Below are 24,325 nucleotides of genomic sequence, written 5' to 3'. Positions count from 1 at the left end.
CAGTTCCCTATCCACCCGGCCTGCCAGCCAGCCAGCCAGCCAGCCAGCCAGCCTGCCCTCGCTCCCTATGCACCCAGCCAGCCACCCAGCCACCCAGCCAGCCTGCCCTCGCTCCCTATGCACCCACCCAGCCACCCAGCCACCCAGCCAGCCTGCCCTCGCTCCCTATGCACCCAGCCAGCCAGCCAGCCCTAGTCTCTATGCACCCAACCAGCCTGCCAGCCACCCAGCCAGCCTGCCAGCCTGCCCTCGCTCCCTATGCACCCACCCAGCCACCCTGCCAGCCTGCCAGCCCTCGCTCCCTATGCACCCAACCAGCCACCCAGCCACCCAGCCAGCCTGCCCTCGCTCCCTATGCACCCAGCCAGCCAGCCAGCCCTAGTCTCTATGCACCCAGCCAGCCACCCAGCCTGCTACCCAGCCCTCGCTCCCTATGCACCCACCCAGCCACCCAGCCAGCCCTCGCTCCCTATGCACCCAGCCACCCAGCCAGCCCTAGTCCCTATGCACCCACCCAGCCAGCCAGCCCTTGTCCCTATGCACCCAGCCACCCATAGTCCCTATGCACCCAGCCACCCAACCAGCCTGCTACCCAGCCCTCGCTCTCTATGCACCCAGCCAGCCAGCCCGGCCACCCTTCTCTCTCAAAGCACCCCCTGCCCACACTGGCCCCGCCAGCCCGGGAGGTGTGGGACCGGTGGTGCAGCTCAGCCGCCAGGCCAGGGTGTGTGTTGGTGGTGTGGGGGGTTTGCAGGGTTCGGGTCTGGGGTGGGGGTAGGGGGGTTACTTCCACTGAGCTGCAGCCTCAGCTTCTCTCCAGCGTGTTAGATAAAGGTGTGGGGCAGGACCTGGCCCCTCTAAAGGCACTGGCTCCCCCCAGCCCAGGGCAGGGGCTCAGGGGGCAGGGAATGGGGCAGGGCCTGGCCCCTCTAGGGGTGCCGGCTCCCCCCGGCCCAGGGCAGGGGCTCAGGGGGCAGGGAATGGGGCAGGGCCTGGCCCCTCTAGGGGTGCCGGCTCCCCCCGGCCCAGGGCAGGGGCTCAGGGGGCAGGGAATGGGGCAGGGCCTGGCCCCTCTAGGGGTGCCGGCTCCCCCCGGCCCAGGGCAGGGCCTGGCTGGCTCAGGGGGACAGACCCTGTGTCTGTCCCTGGCTGACACTAGAACTACCCACCTCCCCCCGCACCCCCCCCCCCCCCCGCCAGACCATTAATTGCAGCTCATTGCTGGGCAGGGAGCAGGCCGGGTCACTCATTAACCACCCCCCCCCCCCCCCGCCTGATGGCCCCATGGGCACGGGAGGGGTCGGGGGGGCTCTGCACACCTGGACGTGAGCCAGACTCTGACCTGCAGGGTGATCCAGCCAGGGCCAGAGTGTGTGTGTGTGTGTGTGAGAGAGAGCACTGCCCCCTGCTGGCCGGGATCAGCCTGGCTCTGTGTGTGTGTGTGTGTGTGTGTGTGTGTGAGCACTGCCCCCTGCTGGCCGGGAGGGGCCTGGCTCTGTGTGTGTGTGTGTGTGTGTGTGTGTGTGTGTGTGTTGAGCACTGCCCCCTCCTGGCCAGGATCAGCCTGGCTCTGTGTGTGTGTGTGTGTGTGAGAGAGCACTGCCCCCTGCTGGCCAGGAGGCGCCTGGCTGTGTGTGTGTGTTTGTGGGTGACTCTGCCCCTCCACTAGTCACACTGACCCCCCCCCCCACTCCCTTTTTCTCAGCAGTGGCGACCCCCCCCCCGCCGTGCTTGGCCCCCGCCCTGGCTGACCCCCTGGGCCCTGCGCCCGCTGGCAGCCCAGGCCCCATCCTGTCCCAGGGGCTGCGCCCCTTTCCCTGGGCCCCGCGGGAAGGGAGACGTGGGGCTGTCGCTCCCCAGGGCCGGCCGTGGGGACGGGGCACACGGGACGGGTAACGGCCTCGGGGCTGGAAGCGCCAGCAGGACGCGGTGGCCCCCGCAAGCTGTGTCTTGGTGCTGGGGGGCAGCGGCTCTGCCGTGTGCCGGGTCCGGCTCAGCACGTGGGGCTGCCCGGCTCCCGGCGGCAGGCCCAGCCCCTTGCTGTGTGGCACCCGGCGCTGCTCAGGGCTCCCGCCGCCAGGTACGCGCAGCGCCCGGCTCCCGGCACCTCCTGCCTGTGGGGCAGAAGGGGGCTCGTTACTCGGGCAGGGGCAGCGTGGCATGGGGCAGGCGGGGTGGGGGTCATATGCCCAGCGTCTGTCCAGCGGTTTGTCTGTCCCCCCTCCTCTCCCTCTATCCTCATCCACGGTTGTCTACTCAGCCCCCCGCCCTGCACCCCACACTTGCAGTTCTCCCTGGTACTTTCCTGCCGCGATCCCCCTGCCCCAAGCCCCCCGAGGGCTGTGCTGGACGGTACCGCCCTGCCCTTCTGCTGGCCAGAGACAGAACTGCCGCACTTGCATGCGGGGAACCCCCAAAGGATGCGCCAGGCACAGAAATGCCCCCGGGGTGTCTCCCCCGGGGCCCGGGCCTGGGAAAGGTTACATGGCCCAGCTGCCCCTGGCATTCCCACGCCGGGGGGCGGATGGCAGGGGGCAGTCACGGGAAATCTGGGAGTTTCCCACAGCCGAACTGGCGGAGGACATGGCCGGCAGAAATCCCGCGGTGCTCTTGCTCTGGGCTCGGGCCAAGTGAAACGTCGCTCTCGGACTTGGGCTTTGTTTTAGACCCACGTTGAAAAGAAAACGGGGTCGAGAGGCCGTGTCGAAACAGGAATCCAAACAGCAACGTTCTGAAAAACGGCCCAAACCCATTCTCCTCGCTGGCCAACTCCACCCCAGCAGGCGGCACCGTGGGGCAGGAGAGAGGAGAGCAGAAGGCCCAGCTGTTGGGATCCCACTTGTGACACCAATTCCACCCTGGGTGTAGACAGGCCCCTGCTGCCACTTCTGGAGGGGGAGGAAAGGGGACGGGTTCCTCTCTGGGAAGGGGGCTTTTCTAAGGGTCCCAAGTCGTGAGTGGGGCTCTGGCCCTACTTGCCCTATATCATGAGATGATCCCCTCTGTTCTGCCCCCCAGGTGCAGTCAGAAAGAAGGGGACTCACTGGTGGTTGAATGCAGTGCCATCCACCCATCTCCAGGGCTGGCCCGGTTCCCTCCGGAGTCCAAGCCAGTGATTGGCGGAGCCTGTCTGTCGCACCAGAGTATTCTGCATGACACAAAGGGAAATCATATGTCACGTTTCCCTCTGCCCTGCCCATTCCCGCACTGTGAGTGTGTGCGCTTATGTGGCCATGGGGTCGAACGGGCTATTCTCTTGGGAGGGGTTAATGGAGCCCCCAGCTCAGCCAATGGGAGTCAGGCACCTACATACTGTCTGGGTGACCCCCAAGGTCTGTGGGTGAGCTGGGAACTGAACCAACGTTGTTGTCCTATCTCTGGGGGTACAGAGGGAAACCAGCCTGCACTCGCAGTGTCTCCCCCACCGCCTGCCCTGGGCTGCACTGGGGGTGTGAGCTGTAGCTTCCAGCTGGAGCTGGGGCACTGGGCCTGCACACAGCTCGGGGTGTGTGTGCTGTTTTTGTGCTTTCAAACCTCAGATGACAAACTCTTGGGGGCTCCTTCGTGACATGTCTGTACGAGTGTCTCAGTCCACCGCTAGACGCACAGGGTCACAAACTGGATGGGGAAGTCCCTGGTCAACAACAGAGGTAAAGCTGGCGGGCGAGCTGTGTAGGTATCTGCTTGTTTGGGACTGTAATTGGCATCTGTTTTCACTCAATAATCTCCTCCATACCGTCTAGACAATGATGCCATAGCTCAATGTGCCCTGATCACTCACTGCAATCTCTAGGCCTGCTACCCTAGAATAAATTCATATATTCCACCCCATGTGGCTGTAAACGAGAACTGAAAGTGATACAGCCACGCCTGCCTGAGTCTGCAGAAAGCCTGAGCCAATCACGTAGCGACATGGCCCATGTCCCGCCCCTCTCCACTGGGCGTAGGATCCGAACCTCACGACAGCACCTGGACATGTAACCCCTCCTGGGGTCGCCATCTCTTGCAGTTTCATCGTTAGAGTCAGAGCATAGTCCCGTGCCCTGGGAATCGATCAGACTCTCGGCTGCCCATTAAATGTGTAAAACGTTCCCAGCCCCGCGGTTGCAGAGGAAAAAATGTGATGTGAGTACAACTGGGCGGCCAACAACCTCTGCTTCTAGGGGGAGCTTTACTAACGCCACAGCTGTTATGCCGAATCTCATCACGTCTGGGGTGGGGCTGGGCCTTTTCTTTAAAACAGGGCTGGTTACCGCTGCCAAAGGGCAATGCTTGGCGTCACGAGTGAGAGGGGCGTAGGCTGTGGGTGGGGCAGAGGTTGTCGGCGGGGTTTAACTTATGGGCAGGGCTCTGGCTGGTATTGTGTGTCCCCACCTAATGCCAACACCCTCTGCTGTGCCCAGCCTGGTCCGTTGCCGTTATCCCATAGTGACAGCTGCATCGTACCAGTGCCTGGAAGCTGCCGTGTGCAGCCAGGGAGGCGGTGTGAGACGTGCAGTAATTCTGGCCTGTGCTCCAGGTCCCCTCTTCCTCGGAAAGGTAGAAGCAGTGTCCCAGGGCGCCCAGCCAGCCTTCTGGGCAGCAGGGGGAAGCAGATGCTTGTGGCTCGGGCCCATCAGGCTTGACTGAAGCTCCTGGGAATACACAAGTGATAACAGCCGGTCCAGGCTCTCCCGTCCCTGCGGATGTCACACTGGGGCTGCGGGAACGGTCAGGGAATTTCCCGCCAGGGCTAAGGGAGACGCGGCTGTAATGGTAGAAATGTTGGCTGGATGGGACAACGTGAGGTCATCAAGTCTGCTGGGGCAGGGCCACGTACACCCAGCCTGGCCCAGACTGGTGTTCGTCCAACCTGGCCTTAAACACCTCCAGCGACCGGGATCCCCAGCCTCCAGGGGAAGCGGCTTCGGAGCTGTGCTGCCCCGAGAGTGCACAAGTTTCCCACAGTGTCCAGCATAACCCTTCCCCGCTGCAGACAGGGCCCGTTGTGTCTTGCCCTGCTGTGTGTGGGGAACAAGTGACCCCCATCTTCCTAACACGAGCCCTTCATGCAGGGGTGGGAACTCCCTGGCCCACGGCCCGGCTCTGGACCACGGCTGGTATGGAGCTGGCCCCCACGGCTCGGGAGTCTCCTCCATAGCACCAGGCCCATGGTGGTATCGGAGATATGGAACTCTGAGCCTCGTGGACCAGATCAGGCAAGCTGGGGCCAGCTCCAGACAATGGGCTGTGCTGGGGGCAGAAGAACAGGAAGGGGTTTTAGGCTCTGCTGCTCTCATCCACAGTCTCAATTTTTCACACTTGCTATCGTCCCCCTGGTTCCTGGTCAGCAAGGCTACGTCTACACGTGAAGCCAACATCGAAATAGGCTATTTCGATGAATAACGTCTACACGTCCTCCAGGGCTGGCAACGTCGATGTTCAACTTCGACGTTGCGCGGCACCACATCGAAATAGGCGCTGTGAGGGTACGTCTACATGCCAAAGTAGCACACATCGAAATAAGGGTGCCAGGCACAGCTGCAGACAGGGTCACAGGGCGGACTCAACAGCAAGCCGCTCCCTTAAAGGGCCCCTCCCAGACACAGTTGCACTAAACAACACAAGATACACAGAGCTGACAACTGGTTGCAGACCCTGTGCCTGCAGCATAGATCCCCAGCTGCCGCAGAAGCAGCCAGAAGCCCTGGGCTAAGGGCTGCTGCCCACGGTGACCATAGAGCCCCGCAGGGGCTGGAGAGAGAGCATCTCTCAACCCCCCAGCTGATGGCCGCCATGGAGGACCCAGCAATTTCGACATTGCGGGACGCAGATTGTCTACACGGTCCCTACTTCGTGAACGTCGAAGTAGGGCGCTATTCCGATCCCCTCATGAGGTTAGCGACTTCAACGTCTCGCCGCCTAACGTCGAAGTTAACTTCGAAATAGCGCCCAACGCGTGTAGCCGCGACGGGCGCTATTTCGAAGTTGGTGCCGCTACTTCGAAGTAGCGTGCACGTGTAGACACAGCTCAAATGAGGCAAAGTTGGAGCATGAGCTGGGTAGAAGTCTGGGGCTATCGCTTGCATCGGTTTTCTTGTAATACTCCCCACCTGTTTAATACAGTGATTCCATGTAACCTGACATTACCTGTGCCAGGGATGTCTACGCTCGTGGGGATCTCTCCTACCGAAGGTGAATTCAACCAGGGAGGTGTCTGCATCCCATTTACACCCCGGAAGGAGCTTGGAGGGGGCCAGGATCTGGACTTGTACCGGAGAGAGCAAAGAAAGAGGCAGACCGGACGAGTAACCGAGACGTGTAGACGGAGTCAGCCCAAGCCCTTTCTACTCACGTGCGAAAACGAATATAGTGGCACTCAGTCCCCCAATAGCCACTAGGAAGAGGAGAAGGATCGTCCATGCCATCAACGTCTGGATCCTGGAGAAAGGGGGGTCGCCTGCGAGGGGAGCAGGAAAGCTGTTTAAATCCCTCGGGGGATTACGCTCCGGGGGGTAGAGCCTAGGGCTGGAATGCAGCATGGTGCTAGATACCCCTCTGCAAAACAGGACTGACCTCCTCTTGGGGCGTTGGTGGCTTTTGAATGAAGGTGAAAATGGTGCCCCAAGCACTGTTCTTTGTTTGCCCCAGGACTTTAGGCTCAGGGAGACGTCAGTCAGAGGTGTGACCACAGCCCCTTGCCAGGGAAGCCAGACTTCACTGGGAAAGGGCCTTATCACCTGCCTGACAGACCAGGGACAGGCTTCATCTCTGCTGGGCTCCCACACAGGGAGAACAATGGATTTCCCTCAACGTGGGCCAGGGACAAAGGGGACCCTGAGGCTCTTCCATCTTGGTCTTCACTCCAGCTCATGGGCATCTCTGCGAGGAGCTCAGCCCAGAAGGGCTGGTGACTTATTCTACCTATCTAGAACTGCAGATACACATCTCCTAGAGCTGGAAGGGACCTCAGCTAGCCCAGTCCCTGCCCTCTTGGTAGGGCCAAGCCCCATCCCTGGCATCTATTTGTCCCACTCCCTCAATGGCCTCCTCAAGGATTGAGCTCACAACCCCTGGGTTTAGCAGGCCAATGCTCAACCCGCTCAGCTATGCCTCCCCAAGGACAGGCTCTCCAGACTTTTACGATAAGAGCCTTTTCCATCTGCTGCGGCCTGCACGGTGATCGGTGTGCGTAACTGGATTGTATTCACCATTGCACGCTCAGCCTATGCCTCTCATTCATAAACCTTGAGATGCGAAAGGCCTGGCCCAGCGGCCTCTTTGGGGTCAGATCTGAGGTGTGCATTGCCCTGGGGATGGGACTGGCCCTCTGGGGCTGGAAGGACCCGTGTGGATTTGGTGCGATTGGTTTTCACAACCCCTCCTCTGTGCGCAGAGGGGACGGGCGGTGGCACCAGGGAAGCCGGCATGTTGGAGGGTATTGCTGGTGTGATTTCTTGCTGGCCAGAGTGGTGACAGCCGTGCTCGGTGGGACGGGTTTGGTGCTTGACAGTGGAAGACCGCCCCCCCCAGTCCTGAGCTGTCAGGAGCCCTGTTTGAAGCACGTGGCCCTGGTTTGGTTCCCTCCGCAGAGCCTGGAAAACCTGCCACGTTACCCCTCCATAAAGCACTCTGAGCCCTCCCTGGGAAACGTGCTAACCCCAGCGGGTGGCTTTGCAGATGGTGGCTCTCCCTTCCTCCTTCCCCGGTGGCCCTGCATTGGGTGTGCTTAAGACCCCCCCCAAATCATTTCCTTTACCTTCGAGCCCAGCTGGGTCCCCGTCTGCAGCCTGCGGCCCCAGCTCCGCTGTGGCTGCGTCTCTGCACGCAGGAGAACTCGGCTTTGGCGTTTGAAACTTCTCCCTGCTGCAAAATCACAGTGCTGGGGGGACGACGCCGGCCGTGCGGGGGACGCTCACACCGGGGCTGGGGGAGGCTTTGAGCAGTCAGGGGAATTCCAGCCAAGCAGCCCCTTCCCACAGCCCAGGCCCCGGTACTAACCCCTGGTCTGAGGCCGGGGAGCCCCAGTCACCCGGCCAGGGCTCGGAGACAACGTGCTGTGCTTTTTTCAGTGTAAACTTACCCTCAGGGGTGGAACCTGTTTCTCAGCCCCCTTCCAGCCCCACACAGCTCAGGAGGGAGCAGTCGGGGTCACTTACCCGGCTGTGCTGCGCCTGATGCCCTAGGGGAGAGAGCAGAGGAAACTCAACCCCTGGGCCGGACCCCAGAGCTCCTCTGGGACAGGGAGCGGCTCACGCCAGACGGCACCGGTGAGCCCGTGATCTCTGCGTGATCTCTGTTTTTGGGGCTCCCAATGCGTTGGCCGTGGCATTGAGCGCAGGGGAGGGGGAGGGGGAGGTCAGCCAGGCTCAGCTCACTGCTCTTTGTCACGGATACGAAAAACGTGTGAACGTTCGCCCGAAATTCCCATCCCTTTGCTCAGGCTGGCCTCTGAGCTCTTGCAGCAGAGGTAGCCCATGAGCTGGCATAAGTAGTAGGCTGTTATCCACGAGGTGGAACAGCAGCGAGAGCGCGACGCTCTGGCCGGGTACAGTGTACACAAGTTGAACTGCTTAGGGCAGGGGAAATCCAACTTTTCATCCCAGTTTCATTGTCCGTAGTAACAAACTTCCAGAAAGCTGCATTTTCAAATGGCCTTTTCTCGCTCTAAAAACCATTTGTTCAAAATTTCAATTTGCTCTAAGGACCAAGAGCTTTCCACTCTCGGACTTGTCTATTGCTACTGCTGAGGTGTTCAGAGCAACGGCTGTGTGGGCAGCTCCCGGCCTGATCTCAGCCGGGGCAGGGACCGTCTCTCGCTGTGTGTCTGTGCAGCGCCCGGCCCAACGGGGCCCTGATCTCAGCTGGGGCAGGGACTGTCTCTCGCTGTGTGTCTGTGCAGCACCCGGCCCGACGGGGCCCTGATCTCAGCCGGGGCAGGGACTGTCTCTCGCTGTGTGTCTGTGCAGCGCCCGGCGCGACGGGGCCCTGATCTCAGCCGGGGCAGGGACTGTCTCTCGCTGTGTGTCTGTGCAGCGCCCGGCCCAACGGGGCCCTGATCTCAGCCGGGGCAGGGACTGTCTCTCGCTGTGTGTCTGTGCAGCGCCCGGCCCGACAGGGCCCTGATCTCAGCCGGGGCAGGGACTGTCTCTCGCTGTGTGTCTGTGCAGTGGCCGGCCCGACGGGGCCCTGATCTCAGCCGGGGCAGGGACCGTCTCTCGCTGTGTGTCTGTGCAGCGCCCGGCCCGACGGGGCCCTGATCTCAGCTGGGGCAGGGACTGTCTCTCGCTGTGTGTCTGTGCAGCGCCCGGCCCAACGGGGCCCTGATCTCAGCTGGGGCAGCTGGGAGCTGGTGTAATTACCCAGTCAGCACAAGCACTTACCTGGCTGCTGTTGACTCCCACCTCCTCGCCGGGAGTCTCCAGGTGCGAGGTGCGATTCTGGGCCCCCCTGCAGACGGCACAGCTGAAGGTCTGATGCTCCGCGCAGAGGAGGCGCTGCTGGGCTCTGTGGCACACGCACACGCTATCGGGCCACGCACTTGTCCCCGCTAACGGGAATTCCCCGTCCGTTCCATCCACTGCCCGGGGCTGGGGATCGGAGCCGGATTCCTCCCCCTGCAAACGCTCCGTGCGCCAGGGGCAGGAGAAGGGCTCTGCCACGTCTCCCCAGGGCCGACGGCCGCAGGCCTGGCACATGCTGTGCCCGCAGGGTCTGATCTCTGGGTGCCCCCGGCGCTCCAGGCTGCCGGCGCAGGTGCCGAGACCCCGGGGCTGCTGCCGGCCGTTCGCGTCTGCCATGGCTCCTGCAGGCGACTGGGAGGTTCGCTCTTGGCTCTTGGGGTCGCTCTTTGCGTGCAGCTGTTTGTTCCCCCCTCTGGCCTCTGCCGGCCCTTTGGGAAGGAGGAGACGGAAAGGGAACGAGGTGGACTCGAGCGCAGAAGGACAGAGAGATTCTCATGGCTACGCTGGCCTCGACGACGCTCTGCTTCCGAATGTCGGAGCCCTGTGACCAAGCCCACCCGCCTGCAAACTCCCCACGGCGGGCCTGCAACGTGGCCGCATTGGAAGGGGTTCTCCAGTGGCCTGATCTCAGAGCTACCCTGGCGGATCGCCAAGCTCCCGTTCCGCACCATGGAGGCACAGAAGGCCGAGGGGGGACCCCTTAGAGGCTGGGGACCGACTGGCTAAGGAGCAGTGCAGTGGAAAAGGACCTGGCAGATTATGGTGGGTGAAAGGCCGGGTATGAGCCAACCGTGGGTCCTTCTAGCCAAGCAGGCTAATGGCACGTCGGGGTGCATTGGGAGGAGCATTTCCAGCAGAGCTGGAGAAGTGGTTGTTCCCCTCTGCTCGGCACCGGTGAGGCCACATCTGGAGTATTGTGTCCAGTTCTGGGCCCCCCGGTATAGACAGGACGCGGACGCATTGCAGAGGGCAGTGAAAATGCTTCAGGAGCTGGCGCACAAGACCCATGAGGAGAGGCTGAGGGGCTTGGGGTCCTTTAGTTTGCAGGAGAGAAGACTGAGGGGGGGATTTAATAGCAGCCTTCAACTTCCTGCAGGGGGGCTCTAGAGAGGCTGTTCTCAGCGGTGGCAGACGGCAGAACAAGGAGCAATGGGCTGAAGTCACAGAGGGGGAGGTGCAGGTCGGATATTAGGAAAAACTCTTTCCCCAGGAGGGAGGTGAAGCCCTGGGATGTGTTACCTAGAGAGGTGGTGGGTTCCCCATCCCTGGAGGTGTTTAAGTCCCACCTGACCAAGCCCTGGCTGGGTGACTCAGTCGGGGTTGCTCCTGCTGTGGGCAGGGGGCTGGAGTGGATGACCTCCTGAGGTCCCGCCCAGCCCTGGGGGTCGGTGACTCTCTGCTCAGGAGTAGGGGCTGGCATTGGTGGGGACCCCCGTCGGGAGACACAGCACCGGTGGGGCTGACAAACATCGCGAAGGAACCGCCGGATCCACACCGGGGCAGCGACCGCAGGAGATGAGGATAAAATCCAAACAACCGCGCACAGAGCGGTTAGGGCAAGTGAGGGAGGAGCTGAACCTGGCACCTCTCGGCTGCTGGTCCCGGCAGCTCTCCGAGGGCGTCTTCACGTGCGTCAGCCTGAAATCGCAGCTGGTTCAAAACAGGGGTCACCAGCAGGTCAGGCTCCTGCAGCTGCCTCTGAGCCGCCCGGCTATGAATAGCTCTGCCCGAGCCGCGGGGGTTTTCTCCTGCCTGGGACCCGGACACGGGCGCCTGAGGAACTGCGCAAGGGGCTGGACGCAGAGTGCCGGCGGCACTGCAGGGTAAAGGTAGAGGACCGGCTTGTCTCTGCCGGCCCCTGAGCCTGCCGAGAAAGCTCCCGGCCTTCCCTCGGCCTCCGCGAGCGATGTGAACGTTTACAACCGGGTCAGGACGTCGTTTAAAACCACCAGCCCAGCAGCGCGCCTGGGAGGCTCTGCACCCGTCAACACCCTGCCGCCAGCTGTGGACGTGAATCGACTCCCGGCCCGCTGGAGCTGGCGAGCCAGAGACGCTTTTCGAAGGGACGTTACCGAGCCCGGGGGGCGGACGACGCCAATTTCCCAAAAGCCTGAGGTGTGATCACAGCCCACGAGGACTGGAAGGGACCTCGAGAGGCCGCCAGTCCAGTCCAGCGCTCTGGGAAGGACCGAGCGCTGTCTGCACCATCCCTGATTGGTGTCTGTCCAACGCGCTGTGAACTAGCTCCAGGGATGGAGACCCACCCTCGCGCCCGACCGTCTGCTCCAGCATCCCTAACCATCCACCCTAGCCCCCAGCCATCTACTCCAGCATCCCTAACCATCCACCATCCACCTCACCCTAACCATCCACCCTCGCCCCCAACCATCTGCTCTACCATCCCTAACCATCCACCATCCCTAACCATCCACCCTCGCCCCCGGCCATCTACTCCAGCATCCCTAACCATCCACCATCCACCTCACCCTAACCATCCACCCTCGCCCCCAGCCATCTACTCCAGCATCCCTAACCATCCACCATCCACCTCACCCTAACCATCCACCCTCGCCCCCAACCATCTGCTCCACCATCCCTAACCATCCACCATCCCTAACCATCCACCCTCGCCCCCGGCCATCTACTCCAGCATCCCTAACCATCCACCATCCACCTCACCCTAACCATCCACCCTCGCCCCCAGCCATCTACTCCAGCATCCCTAACCATCCACCATCCACCTCACCCTAACCATCCACCCTCGCCCCCGGCCGTCTGCTCCACCATCCCTAACCATCCACCATCCCTAACCATCCACCCTCGCCCCCAACCGTCTGCTCCACCATCCCTAACCATCCACCATCCCTAACCATCCACCCTCGCCCCCGGCCATCTACTCCACCATCCCTAACCATCCACCATCCCTAACCATCCACCCTCGCCCCTGGCCGTCTGCTCCAGCATCCCTAACCATCCACCATCCACCTAACCCAAACCATCCACCCTCGCCCCCAACCGTCTGCTCCACCATCCCTAACCATCCACCGTCCCTAACCATCCACCCTCGCCCCCGGCCATCTACTCCACCATCCCTAACCATCCACCATCCCTAACCATCCACCCTCGCCCCCGGCCATCTACTCCACCATCCCTAACCATCCACCATCCACCTCACCCTAACCATCCACCCTCGCCCCCAACCATCTGCTCCACCATCCCTAACCATCCACCATCCCTAACCATCCACCCTCGCCCCCGGCCATCTACTCCAGCATCCCTAACCATCCACCATCCACCTCACCCTAACCATCCACCCTCGCCCCCAGCCATCTACTCCAGCATCCCTAACCATCCACCATCCACCTCACCCTAACCATCCACCCTCGCCCCCAACCATCTGCTCCACCATCCCTAACCATCCACCATCCCTAACCATCCACCCTCGCCCCCGGCCATCTACTCCAGCATCCCTAACCATCCACCATCCACCTCACCCTAACCATCCACCCTCGCCCCCAGCCATCTACTCCAGCATCCCTAACCATCCACCATCCACCTCACCCTAACCATCCACCCTCGCCCCCGGCCGTCTGCTCCACCATCCCTAACCATCCACCATCCCTAACCATCCACCCTCGCCCCCAACCGTCTGCTCCACCATCCCTAACCATCCACCATCCCTAACCATCCACCCTCGCCCCCGGCCATCTACTCCACCATCCCTAACCATCCACCATCCCTAACCATCCACCCTCGCCCCTGGCCGTCTGCTCCAGCATCCCTAACCATCCACCATCCACCTAACCCAAACCATCCACCCTCGCCCCCAACCGTCTGCTCCACCATCCCTAACCATCCACCGTCCCTAACCATCCACCCTCGCCCCCGGCCATCTACTCCACCATCCCTAACCATCCACCATCCCTAACCATCCACCCTCGCCCCCGGCCATCTACTCCACCATCCCTAACCATCCACCATCCCTAACCATCCACCCTCGCCCCCGGCCATCTACTCCACCATCCCTAACCATCCACCATCCCTAACCATCCACCCTCGCCCCCGGCCATCTACTCCACCATCCCTAACCATCCACCTAACCCTAACCATCCACCCTCGCCCCCGGCCGTCTGCTCCAGCATCCCTAACCATCCACCATCCACCTAACCCAAACCATCCACCCTCGCCCCCAACCGTCTGCTCCACCATACCTAACCATCCACCATCCACCTCACCCTAACCATCCACCCTCACCCCCAGCCGTCTGCTCCAGCATCCCTAACCATCCACCATCCACCTAACCCAAACCATCCACCCTCGCCCTCAACCGTCTGCTCCACCATCCCTAACCATCCACCATCCACCTCACCCTAACCATCCACCCTCGCCCCCAGCCATCTACTCCAGCATCCCTAACCATCCACCATCCACCTCACCCTAACCATCCACCCTCGCCCTCAACCGTCTGCTCCACCATACCTAACCATCCACCATCCACCTCACCCTAACCATCCACCCTCGCCCCCAACCGTCTGCTCCACCATCCCTAACCATCCACCATCCGTAACCATCCACCCTCGCCCCTGGCCATCTACTCCACCATCCCTAACCATCCACCATCCCTAACCATCCACCCTCGCCCCCGGCCATCTACTCCACCATCCCTAACCATCCACCATCCACCTAACCCTAACCATCCACCCTCGCCCCCAGCCATCTACTCCAGCATCCCTAACCATCCACCATCCACCTAACCCAAACCATCCACCCTCGCCCCCAACCGTCTGCTCCAGCATCCCTAACCATCCACCATCCACCTAACCCTAACCATCCACCCTCGCCCCCGGCCGTCTGCTCCACCATACCTAACCATCCACCATCCACCTCACCCTAACCATCCACCCTCACCCCCAGCCGTCTGCTCCAGCATCCCTAACCATCCACCTAACCCTAACCATCCACCCTCGCCCCCGGCCGTCTGCTCCAGCATCCCTAACCATCCACCATCCACCATCCCTAACCATCCACCCTGGCCCCCGGCTGTCTGCTCCAGTCATTAGCACCGAGCTGGACCTGAGCCAGGGGCTGAGAGCTCGGGATCACCTTTCTGCTCCAGGGGGCCGACCAGCCCGCGAGCCGCCCTACCTGGAACACGCTCCTTGGCTCTAGCAGACCCCCGGTGCAGCAAATCTCACCGGTGCCCAGGTGCCAGGGCCCCCGCTGGGCAGCAGGCAGCGACGGGCAGAACTCAGGCAGTTCAGAGCGGGGCAGTGAAACCGATCGGGGGCTCACACGGGGAGCCTGAAATAGCCGCCTGGGCTTGGTTGGCTGCCTGCTTTTCCTGGGGGCGGGTTCATTGGCTGTTTGCTGCAGCCCCAGCCTGGGCCCTGTTCTGCAGTGGCTTCACCTCAGCCTCACCCCACACCTGCCCTCGGATCTCTCCTGCCCTGTCCTGCAGCAGCTTCAACTCAGCCTCACCCTGCACCTGCCCTCGGATCTCTCCTGCCCTGTCCTCCTGGTCCCTCTCTGCACCTCAGCCTCACCCCATACCTGCCCTCGGATCTCTCCTGCCCTGTCCTCCGGGACCCTCTCTGGGTCCTTCCTGATTTCTGGAGCTAACGCCAATGTTCTTCCAAGGAAACTCCACCCTCCCACAAAAGGGTGCCGCAGTTAACCTGGCATCATCCCTGGGTGCGTAATGTACCCCTTCACCCTACCCTAGTTCATTGTAATGCCTGCAACACATAGACTGTCTCTCGCTGTGTGTCTGTGCAGCGCCCGGCCCAATGGTACCATGAACTGCATTGCTTAGTAGGCTCCATTATGATACACCTAATTCCCAGTGACAATGTTAACAAGCTTGCAGATTGGAAGGTGCAGACGGGCTCCTGCGAGTGAGAGGCAGAATGCAGTGAGGAAGCGGCGAAGGGAAGTGGGAGACGTCTTGGTGTGATCTCTGCGGAGGAACACTCGCTGTGTAACCATCGGCGGAAGGGCCTGGGCGAGGAGGAAGAAGGGAGAACTTAGAGGTGGTCTCGAATTGTCCAGCTCCAAACGCCCCTTTGAGCAGATGAAAGTTTTCCTGCTAGAACCTCAGTGCTGCTGGGAAGCGTTGGACCGGCCCCGACTCCCGACAGACACCCATCCTCGGCCTTGTACCGACATAACGCTGGGTGGGGAGGGCTCTGGCGGAGGAAGGAAACGGGGTCATGCGTGATATTTGTTCTCCGACGAGAGACCCGAGCGGCTCAGCAGCCGCCTTGAAGGTGTTCGAATCCACCCCTGCAACTGGATCCAGAAACCAGCCGTGATGATCCTGGTTCAAACGTGGGGGGTGGGGGGGGCTGATGGATAGTGGCCCAGAAATGAGCTCCACCTCCGTCATTTCACAGGTTCTTCTAACCGCCACCCTGTCCGCAGAGCACCAGGGTGCCCAAAGCTCCGGCTGCTGCCAATTCTCCCACCGGCTCGAAGGGCCCAGGCTGGCTGGTTTGCAGAGTCGTCTCCTGAGTAGCCAGGTCCAGCTAAGGGAGTTTGGTGCATGACTCTGTGACAGGTTCACTCACAGAGGTCCCCTTGAGGTTGTCCCCGGTGCGCTGGCCATGCCACAGTGCCTCTCTACCTGCCCTTGTCCTGCTGGGTCAGAAGCTCTGGTCTCTCCCCTCCAAGGCACAGAGCTGCCATTTCCACGCCCTGGGAAGAAACTCAGACGCTGCACCAGTTCAGCTCTGAGAAGGTTCAGCACCCAGGAAACCAGCCCCCAAAAGGGACCAAAACCCCTTTGTACTCTGTGTAGGAGTTTTACATGGGGTAAACTCCTAAGGTCTCCCCACTTTATCAATGAATGGGAGGCATGCCCAGTGGTTGCCTCCATTCCACAGTGACAAATATTTACACCAGACTTGATAAAGACCAAAAGAGCTTTTGCTGAGTATAAAGAATAGGGTTTCCATCATTGCAAGTGAAAACAGACAGATCAAAGTCAGTTACTAAGCCAAAATAAACACAACATGCCAGCCAGTCCCGATCCACTGAGAAATCTGTTACATGCAAATTCCGTACATGTCAAACATTAGGAGTTAGTTACTAGTCTGGACTCAGTAGTTAAGACTTAGTTCTTTTTGCATGTTGAATAGTAACAGAGAGGGAGCCGTGCTAGTCTATATACTATCAAACAAAAAAGCAATCCAGCAGCACTTTAAAGACTAACAAAATAATCTATTAGGTGATGAACTTTCATGAGGCAGACCCACTTCTTCAGACCAGAGCCGTACCAGAACAGACTCAATATGTAAGGCACAGAAAACCAACAATAGTAATCAAGGTTGACAAAGCAGAAAAATATTATCAAGGTGAGCAATTCAGAGAGTAGAGGGGCAGAAGGGTGTGCGTGTGAAGAATTAGATAAAGCCAAGTATGCAAAAGAGCCCCTATAAAAGCCTAGAAAATTCCCATCCCCACTCAAACCACGTGTTAATGTGTCAAATTTGAATAGAAAGGAGAGTTCAGCAGCCTCTCCTTCCAAACTGCTGTGAAAATTCCTCTTCAGTAAGATGCGAACTTTTAGGTCATTAGCAGATCTCGTGGGTAGCACAGGCTGAGTCTGGGGATCAGCTCTGAATTGCTGGCTCCCTGCTGCTCTGTGCTGGCGGGGGGAACGAAGGGAGTTTTTCTTTGCAACATGTTTCTGCTGCAATTCCTTCCTGCCATTTGCTCTGTGGTGCTGAATCAATAAAGCAAAGGTGACGGAAAGGAGCCCGGGCCTCTGGCGTGTCATTCTCTAGCACTCTGGCCAACACTGGCATCTGCTCAGCCTGACCTGTGACACGAGCTGGGTCGGTTCTCAGTCTGTGCCCAGCAGCCACAGCCTGTTCTCTGCTCTCTTGGGCTGTGCTGCCCTCTGGTGGCCTTATTCTGTGTCTAAGCTCGGCCTCTGGGCCGTTTGCTTGTCCCTTAAAATCCTGGTCCCTAAAGGGAACCCAGCCCCAAGGCTTCCGACTCCCCCCCAGCCCCACATCGGCTCATTTTACTACCTGGGTGCCGGTTTGGTAGGCCCCAGACTGTCAGGGTGTGCGTCCCCCCACCCCCCGACTCCCCCAGCACACCCATCGCACCAGGAATAGATCTGAGCCAGAAATGAATCCGGTGCCCCTGGAAGGCAAAGGACCCGCCCCCCGAGTCGCTGTTTTAGACGTGGGGCTTGGGCTGGAACTTTCTTTCGCAGCACATGAAGTCGTCTCTCAGAGGCTATGCAAGAGTAACACGGTGTGAAACTCCTCCATCGTCGCGCGCGAGGAAAAGGCCCCTCTCACCGGTAATATATTGAGTAGAACAATTCGCACTTTCCCAGCTCCCCCAGAAGAAGGAGACGCTCACTGAAAGTGAAAGCCAACCACTCCAGAGCCCGCCCGGAGAAAATGCTTCTCACAGCAGGCGCTGGGGGCTTACACTGCCCTCAGCTACGCGAGGGGGGCGAGAACACAGGAGCATTCACACAGCGAGGGGCTGTTCACAGGGAGTTTGGGGATATTCGGATTTGCAATAGTCAGGGTCAAAAATGCACACACGGATGTCGTGCGCACAAATAAACTCCTCCTGTGGGGCACACGCCAATTGCCAGCAGGCGGGGGGCTCAGGAAAGGAGCAAACCCCAGGGGTAGGTTCTTCCATCGTTCTCCAGCAGAGGTCTCTTGATCTTATCCGTGATACCGGCCACGCTGGGCGCGGTGGGAGACAAGAACGCGGCGTAAATGGACGTCACATTTGACCCAGCCTGGCAGTGCGAATAATACGCTGGTGGATTATAACGCCAGGAGGAGCCCTGGGGATTATCTTGCAGGACCTTCGTTAGAACGCGGGCTCCAAGACTTTCCTGCGTTAATTCCTGTTTGTATTAACACTGGTCATTTAGAAATCCAGCCAAGCTGCGTACAAAGGGCAGGTGATTAGTAAACCGGGGCGGGAGGTTGGTGCCCCACAGTGTTCACAACGCACCGGTCCTTTCCCATTTGAAAAGGAGAAGGACTTGAAGCATTCACCAGACCCTGTGCCAGCTGGGAATCCAATCCAGCTCAGCTCCGTGCAGCCGTCTTAGGTGGTACTTTTCTCGCCATTGACATATCCCCTGCTTAGGCCCAAAGAGAGTAGAAAACAGTTAACAACAGGCCAAGGCTTGGGGGGAACCACATACACGCCACGAGCGCCAGCCCGTCCCAGAGGTGTAAGTAATGAGGCTGCAGTATGGGGGCGCAGACAGGGCACGGAGCAGGCTGTGGGTTCAGCTTGCAGGCAGTGGAGGGGTGACTGTGCCCGTTTGAAGGCAGGAAGGAGAACTGAAGCCAGGCGCCTCCTCGGGAGCAGGGGTACAAGCCCAGCCTGGGAGCGCCGGCCAGCCTGGCTGGAGAGTTGGCCCTGGAGTTATGGAAAGGGGCCCAGAGCCATGTGAGTCTCCCAGGCCGGAGCCGAGCGCCAGGGAGGCGGTGTGGGACTCTCCCATGCAGGGCCCCCCCCAGACAGAGCTCCCCTCAGCCACCCCTCCCACTCAGCCCCCACTAACCACCAGTCTGTCCCCGCCACAGAGAGAGCTCCCCTCAGCCACCCCTCCCCCTCAGCCCCCACTGTCTACCAGTCTGTCCCCCCACAGAGAGAGCTCCCCTCAGCCACCCCTCCCACTCAGCCCCCACTAACCACCAGTCTGTCCCCCCCACAGAGAGAGCTCCCCTCAGCCACCCCTCCCCCTCAGCCCCCACTGTCTACCAGTCTGTCCCCCCACAGAGAGAGCTCCCCTCAGCCACCCCCCCACTCAGCCCCCACTAACCACCAGTCTGTCCCCCCCCAGAGAGAGCTCCCCTCAGCCACCCCTCCCACTCAGCCCCCACTAACCACCAGTCTGTCCCCCCCACAGAGAGAGCTCCCCTCAGCCACCCCTCCCCCTCAGCCCCCACTGTCTACCAGTCTGTCCCCCCACAGAGAGAGCTCCCCTCAGCCACCCCCCCACTCAGCCCCCACTAACCACCAGTCTGTCCCCGCCACAGAGAGAGCTCCCCTCAGCCACCCCTCCCCCTCAGCCCCCACTGTCTACCAGTCTGTCCCCCCACAGAGAGAGCTCCCCTCAGCCACCCCTCCCACTCAGCCCCCACTAACCACCAGTCTGTCCCCCCCACAGAGAGAGCTCCCCTCAGCCACCCCTCCCCCTCAGCCCCCACTGTCTACCAGTCTGTCCCCCCACAGAGAGAGCTCCCCTCAGCCACCCCCCCACTCAGCCCCCACTAACCACCAGTCTGTCCCCCCCACAGACAGAGCTCCCCTCAGCCACCCCCGCTCCTCAGCCCCCACTATCTACCAGTCTGTCCCCCCCACAGACAGAGCTCCCCTCATCCACCCCTCCCCCTCAGCCCCCACTGTCTACCAGTCTGTCCCCCCCCAGACAGAGCTCCCCTCAGCCACCCCTCCCACTCAGCCCCCACTAACCACCAGTCTGTCCCCCCCACAGACAGAGCTCCCCTCAGCCATCCCTCCCCCTCAGCCCCCACTAACCACCAGTCTGTCCCCCCCACAGACAGAGCTCCCCTCAGCCACCCCTCCCCCTCAGCCCCCACTAACCACCAGTCTGTCCCCCCCACAGACAGAGCTCCCCTCAGCCACCCCCGCTCCTCAGCCCCCACTAACCACCAGTCTGTCCCCCCACAGACAGAGCCCCCCTCAGCCACCCCTCCCCCTCAGCCCCCACTATCTACCAGTCTGTCCCCCCCACAGACAGAGCTCCCCTCAGCCACCCCCGCTCCTCAGCCCCCACTAACCACCAGTCTGTCCCCCCACAGACAGAGCCCCCCTCAGCCACCCCTCCCCCTCAGCCCCCACTATCTACCAGTCTGTCCCCCCCACAGACAGAGCTCCCCTCAGCCACCCCTCCCACTCAGCCCCCACTAACAGCTCTGTTAGGCTATTAGCGAGCTCGGTAAGTTCGGGCGCAGCGGAAAGACAGGCGCTGGGAAAGCCCAGGAGCGCACCCCGAGCAAACGGGACGGCAGCTCTTGTCTGCTCTAGCGCCTGTGCCCAAAGCCGCAGGAGAGGGGTTTGTCCTTTTGTGCTGGGGTTCAGGGGTCCCCCTGCACTGCACCCCGGCCGCTGGCAGGAGTGACACTCACTCAGCAGGTACAACAGCAGGTTTATTAGGCAACAGAGGCCCAGTTTCTCACAGAAGCGACAGTACAGCAGCCAGAGACAGTCCTTCCGACCCGTCCTGGGGAGAAGACCCCGAGGGGGGCCCCTCTGGGGTGTAGCTTCCCCCCTCCTCCGGCTGGCTCCCTCCAGCTCCCTCTTCCCCCAGCCTCTAACTGCCCCCGATTCAAAACCCAGCTCAGCTGCTCCCCTCTTTGTTCAGGGCAGAGGTGTCACCTGCCAGTTGTAGCCCCAGGGTCATCCTTAGCCACTGGGAGCTGCTGCTTGCCTCGGACCTCCAGCCTGACTCACACATGCACCCCCCGACTCCATCACACCTTTCAGCAGGAACTGTGGGACCGAGAGAGGAAACTGCCCCGCAAGCATCAGCCTGGAGCCAAGCTCATGTGACTTGCAGGAAATCAGGCCGATGCTCAGAGCCTGGATCTGCAGAGCGGGGCGTTCCCAGCCAGCCCGGCAAGCAGCGCTCACGGCCGCCGGAGCGCTGAAATTCACACACACAACGCGGGGAGGTCCGCGCGGAAACCTGCCCTTGGGCAGCGGGGAGCGGCCGTGGGAAAATGTCACAGGAGGGGACAGACGAGTTCTGGCGGGGCGGAAAATGGTCAATTTTACCCCAACTAACGCTCAGAGGGTTCCCCAAGCACAGGGGGTATCTGGACCCCCCCCCGCCTTGCGCCTGCCATTCATCCAGGGGTACCTCGTGGGGGGGGTGTATCCCCTGAGCACAGGGGTTACCTGGACCCCCAGCCTAGCGCCTGCCGTCCATCCAGGGGTACCTCGTTGGGGGGTGTATCCCCTGAGCACAGGGGGTACCTGGACCCCCCCCCGCCTAGCGCCTGCCAGCCATCCAGGGGTACCTCGTGGGGGGGGGTGTATCCCCTGAGCACAGGGGTTACCTGGACCCCCAGCCTAGCTCCTGCCGTCCATCCAGGGGTACCTCGTGGGGGGGGTGTATCCCCATCCCCCGGCATGTAAAGAAACCCACCAATGGGAAACCTGTGGGAATCTGGGCTAGGGTGGGAGGGTCCCACCGGCCAAGGAAGGGAGGAATGTTTCTAGGCACGGGACAAGGGAACCCAGCGCTGGGTGTCCGAGGCGTTCCCCGCCCGGGGTGTGTGCAGGAAGGGGGCGCGTTGGGAGTCAGAAGCCGGCGGCGGGCGGCGGTAGCAGAGGGGGAGGAATTGTGTGTTATGGCTCAGTCGATAGACGCTTTTGCAACTTTCCAAAGATGAAGAGGGAGCTGCGGGGTGGAGGGTGGGGGGTCTGTGCCATGTGACTTGCAGGAAATCAGGCCGATGCTCAGAGCCTGGGTCTGCAGAGCTCACAGGGCTTGGGGGGGGGGGGGGCGCTCTCTGTAGCCGTCCCTGGCGGGGCTGGGGAGGGGGGGTTTTGCCATGTGACTTGCAGGAAATCAGGCCGATGCTCAGAGCCTGGGTCTGCAGAGCGGGGCGTTCACAGCCCAGCCCGGCAAGCGGCGCTCATGCTACGTCTACACGTGAAGCCTACATCGAAGTAGTCTATTTCGATGTGGTGACATCGAAATAGACTATTTCGATGAATAACGTCTACACGTCCTCCAGGGCTGGCAACGTCGATGTTCAACATCGACGTTGCGCGGCACCACATCGAAATAGGCGCAGCGAGGGAACGTCTAAGAGGCTACGTCTACACGTGCACCCAACTTCGAAATAGGCACAGCGAGGGAACGTCTAGGCTACGTCTACACGTGCACCCAACTTCGAAATAGGCACAGCGAGGGAACGTCTACACGCCAAAGTAGCACACATCGAAATAAGGGAGCCAGGCACAGCTGCAGACAGGGTCACGGGGCGGACTCAACAGCCAGCCGCTCCCTTAAAGGGCCCCTCCCAGACACACTTGCACTAAACAGCACAAGATCCACAGAGCCGACAACGAGTTGCAGACCCTGTGCATGCAGCATGAATCCCCCGCAGCAGCAGCAGCAGCCAGAAGCCCTGGGCTAAGGGCTGCTGCACACGGTGACCACAGAGCCCCGCACGGGCTGGAGAGAGAGCATCTCTCAACCCCCCAGCTGATGGCCGCCATGGAGGACCCCACAATTTCGACGTTGCGGGACGCGGATCGTCTACACTGTCCCTACTTTGACGTTGAACGTCGAAGTAGGGCGCTATTCCGATCCCCTCATGAGGTTAGCGACTTCGACGTCTCGCCGCCTAACGTCGACGTTAACTTCGAAATAGCGCCCGACGCGTGTAGCCGCGACGGGCGCTATTTCGAAGTTAGTACCGCTATTTCGAAGTAGCGTGCACGTGTAGACGCAGCCACGGCCGCCGGAGCGCTGCTCCGCTGGGGCGGGCCCCGCCAAGGCCCGGGAGTGCAGCCGGACTGCAGCAGGGCAGGGGCGGGTGCAGCGGGGGCCGGAGAACAGGGGTCAGAGGGGGCCGGGCCGGGCCGGGCAGGAGGGGTGCGGCATGGGGGGAAGGAGACAGCTGCGGTCAGGGCTGAGCCCGGGGGGGGGGGCGGGGGATGGATGTGTCCAGCCTCCCCCTCCCTCGCTCCAACCAAGCCCCGGGCGCCTGGTGCTTCCCCGCCTCGGCCCAGGTCTGCCGGCAGGACAAGTGGAGCCTGTAGCTGGGCCGACAGGAAATCGGCCCCTGGGGTGTAAGGGCCTCCCGGGGAATCCCCCCGGCACAGCGTGGGGTGGGGGGGTCCCCAGGCCCTGCCCCCCCCCCCACAGGCAGCCGCGACTCCCAGCCGGCAGGGAGCTGCTGTGCCTGGGGAAACTGAGGCACACAGGTCAGGTTAGCACAGGACGAGAGGGAACACGTGCAATGAGCCAGGGGCTAAACTCCCCCACGCCCACCTCCCCACAGCTGCTCCTGTGCCAGGCTGCGTCTCGGCTTTCCCACAGCAAAGCAGGGCAAGTCCCGGCTCGGGGAGCGGGGGGTCCCTGCTTGGGGCGATGGCCGGCTGCTCACAGGGTCACTGCACCGCAAGGACTGACTTTCTCTGCCCCCCCAGGCTCAGCCCTGACTCGGTGGGTGCCGAGCAGAGGGAATTAGGACGTCCCCGGCCTGCAGTGGGAACGCTGCTCTCCCCAGCCTTGGCCCGTGGGTGTCAGCCCCGCAGCGCCCACACCCCCAGGGCCCTACACCTGGCCCAGGCGAGGCTGAGTCTGGGCTGGTGCTGAGAAAACCGGCAGCGCCTCTACACCACCCCCTCTGCGTGCTGCGGCCAGGGGCTGAGGACACCCCAGCCCGGCAGACCTTGGCGTGGGGGGTGGGCTTTGGCGACAGAGCGGGTTAAACGGCTCAGCGGCTTGCGGGTGAGGACACCCTCTGTCGACAGACGCGTTCTGGGGCCGTCTCCTCCGCCAGCGACGTCTGCCGACAGAGGCTCCTGGCGCAGAGGCCGTGGGGCGAGAACAGCTTTGAGCCGAGACCAGGCGGCCCCACCGCAGCCCTGGCGCTGCCTGTCCAGCCACCGCCCCCAAATTGGGGGGAGGGGCCGCCCCCAGTCCAGCTCGGGGTGACCCCCCCGCCCTCCGCCCCAGCCCGCTCCTGGGGGCCCCCCGGCCCCCTGGCGCAGTGGGGAGGGGCACAACCCCCCCTGCGCCGGCCAATAGGAGGAGCTCTGGCGGAGCGCAGAGCCCCGAAGGGGGAGGGGGACCCGCCACGCCCCGCTCCCCCACCCCATAAAAAGGTCGCTCCGCGCTC

General features: G+C 61.7%; 1 protein-coding gene across 1 annotated transcript; it reads right to left on the bottom strand.

Annotated features, from left to right (window-relative positions):
• Positions 1–1,739: 1,739 nt before the first annotated feature.
• On the bottom strand, positions 1,740–17,377 carry LOC142024404 (uncharacterized). The gene is made up of 8 exons (XM_075016368.1): positions 14,589–17,377; positions 9,363–9,871; positions 8,139–8,161; positions 7,739–7,845; positions 6,335–6,439; positions 4,447–4,634; positions 3,045–3,148; positions 1,740–2,114 (listed from the first exon to the last, which is right to left on the bottom strand). The coding sequence occupies exons 2-8, from the start codon at positions 9,777–9,779 to the stop codon at positions 1,994–1,996; spliced, it is 1,065 nt and encodes a 354-aa protein (XP_074872469.1). The 5' UTR covers positions 9,780–9,871; positions 14,589–17,377; the 3' UTR covers positions 1,740–1,993.
• Between the last annotated feature and the right edge of the window lie 6,948 nt (positions 17,378–24,325).

The sequence above is a fragment of the Carettochelys insculpta genome, chromosome 22, assembly GCF_033958435.1.
Source record: "Carettochelys insculpta isolate YL-2023 chromosome 22, ASM3395843v1, whole genome shotgun sequence".
In the NCBI taxonomy this organism is placed as follows: Eukaryota; Metazoa; Chordata; order Testudines; family Carettochelyidae; genus Carettochelys; species Carettochelys insculpta.
Note: the sequence above shows the minus strand (reverse complement) of the source record. Positions and strands in the feature narration are given on the sequence as shown.

What these genes read in the sequence shown, in the direction of transcription:
- LOC142024404 (XM_075016368.1), bottom strand. Translation starts at nt 9,779, where the DNA reads ATGGCAGACGCGAACGGCCGGCAGCAGCCCCGGGGTCTCGGCACCTGC. An exon ending in TGGGAGTCAACAGCAGCCAG is followed by an intron (nt 8,162 to 9,362) that starts GTAAGTGCTTGT and finishes TCTCTCCCCTAG; the next exon opens with GGCATCAGGCGCAGCACAGC. An exon ending in ACGGCAGCTTCCAGGCACTG is followed by an intron (nt 3,149 to 4,446) that starts GTACGATGCAGC and finishes TGTGTCATGCAG; the next exon opens with AATACTCTGGTGCGACAGAC.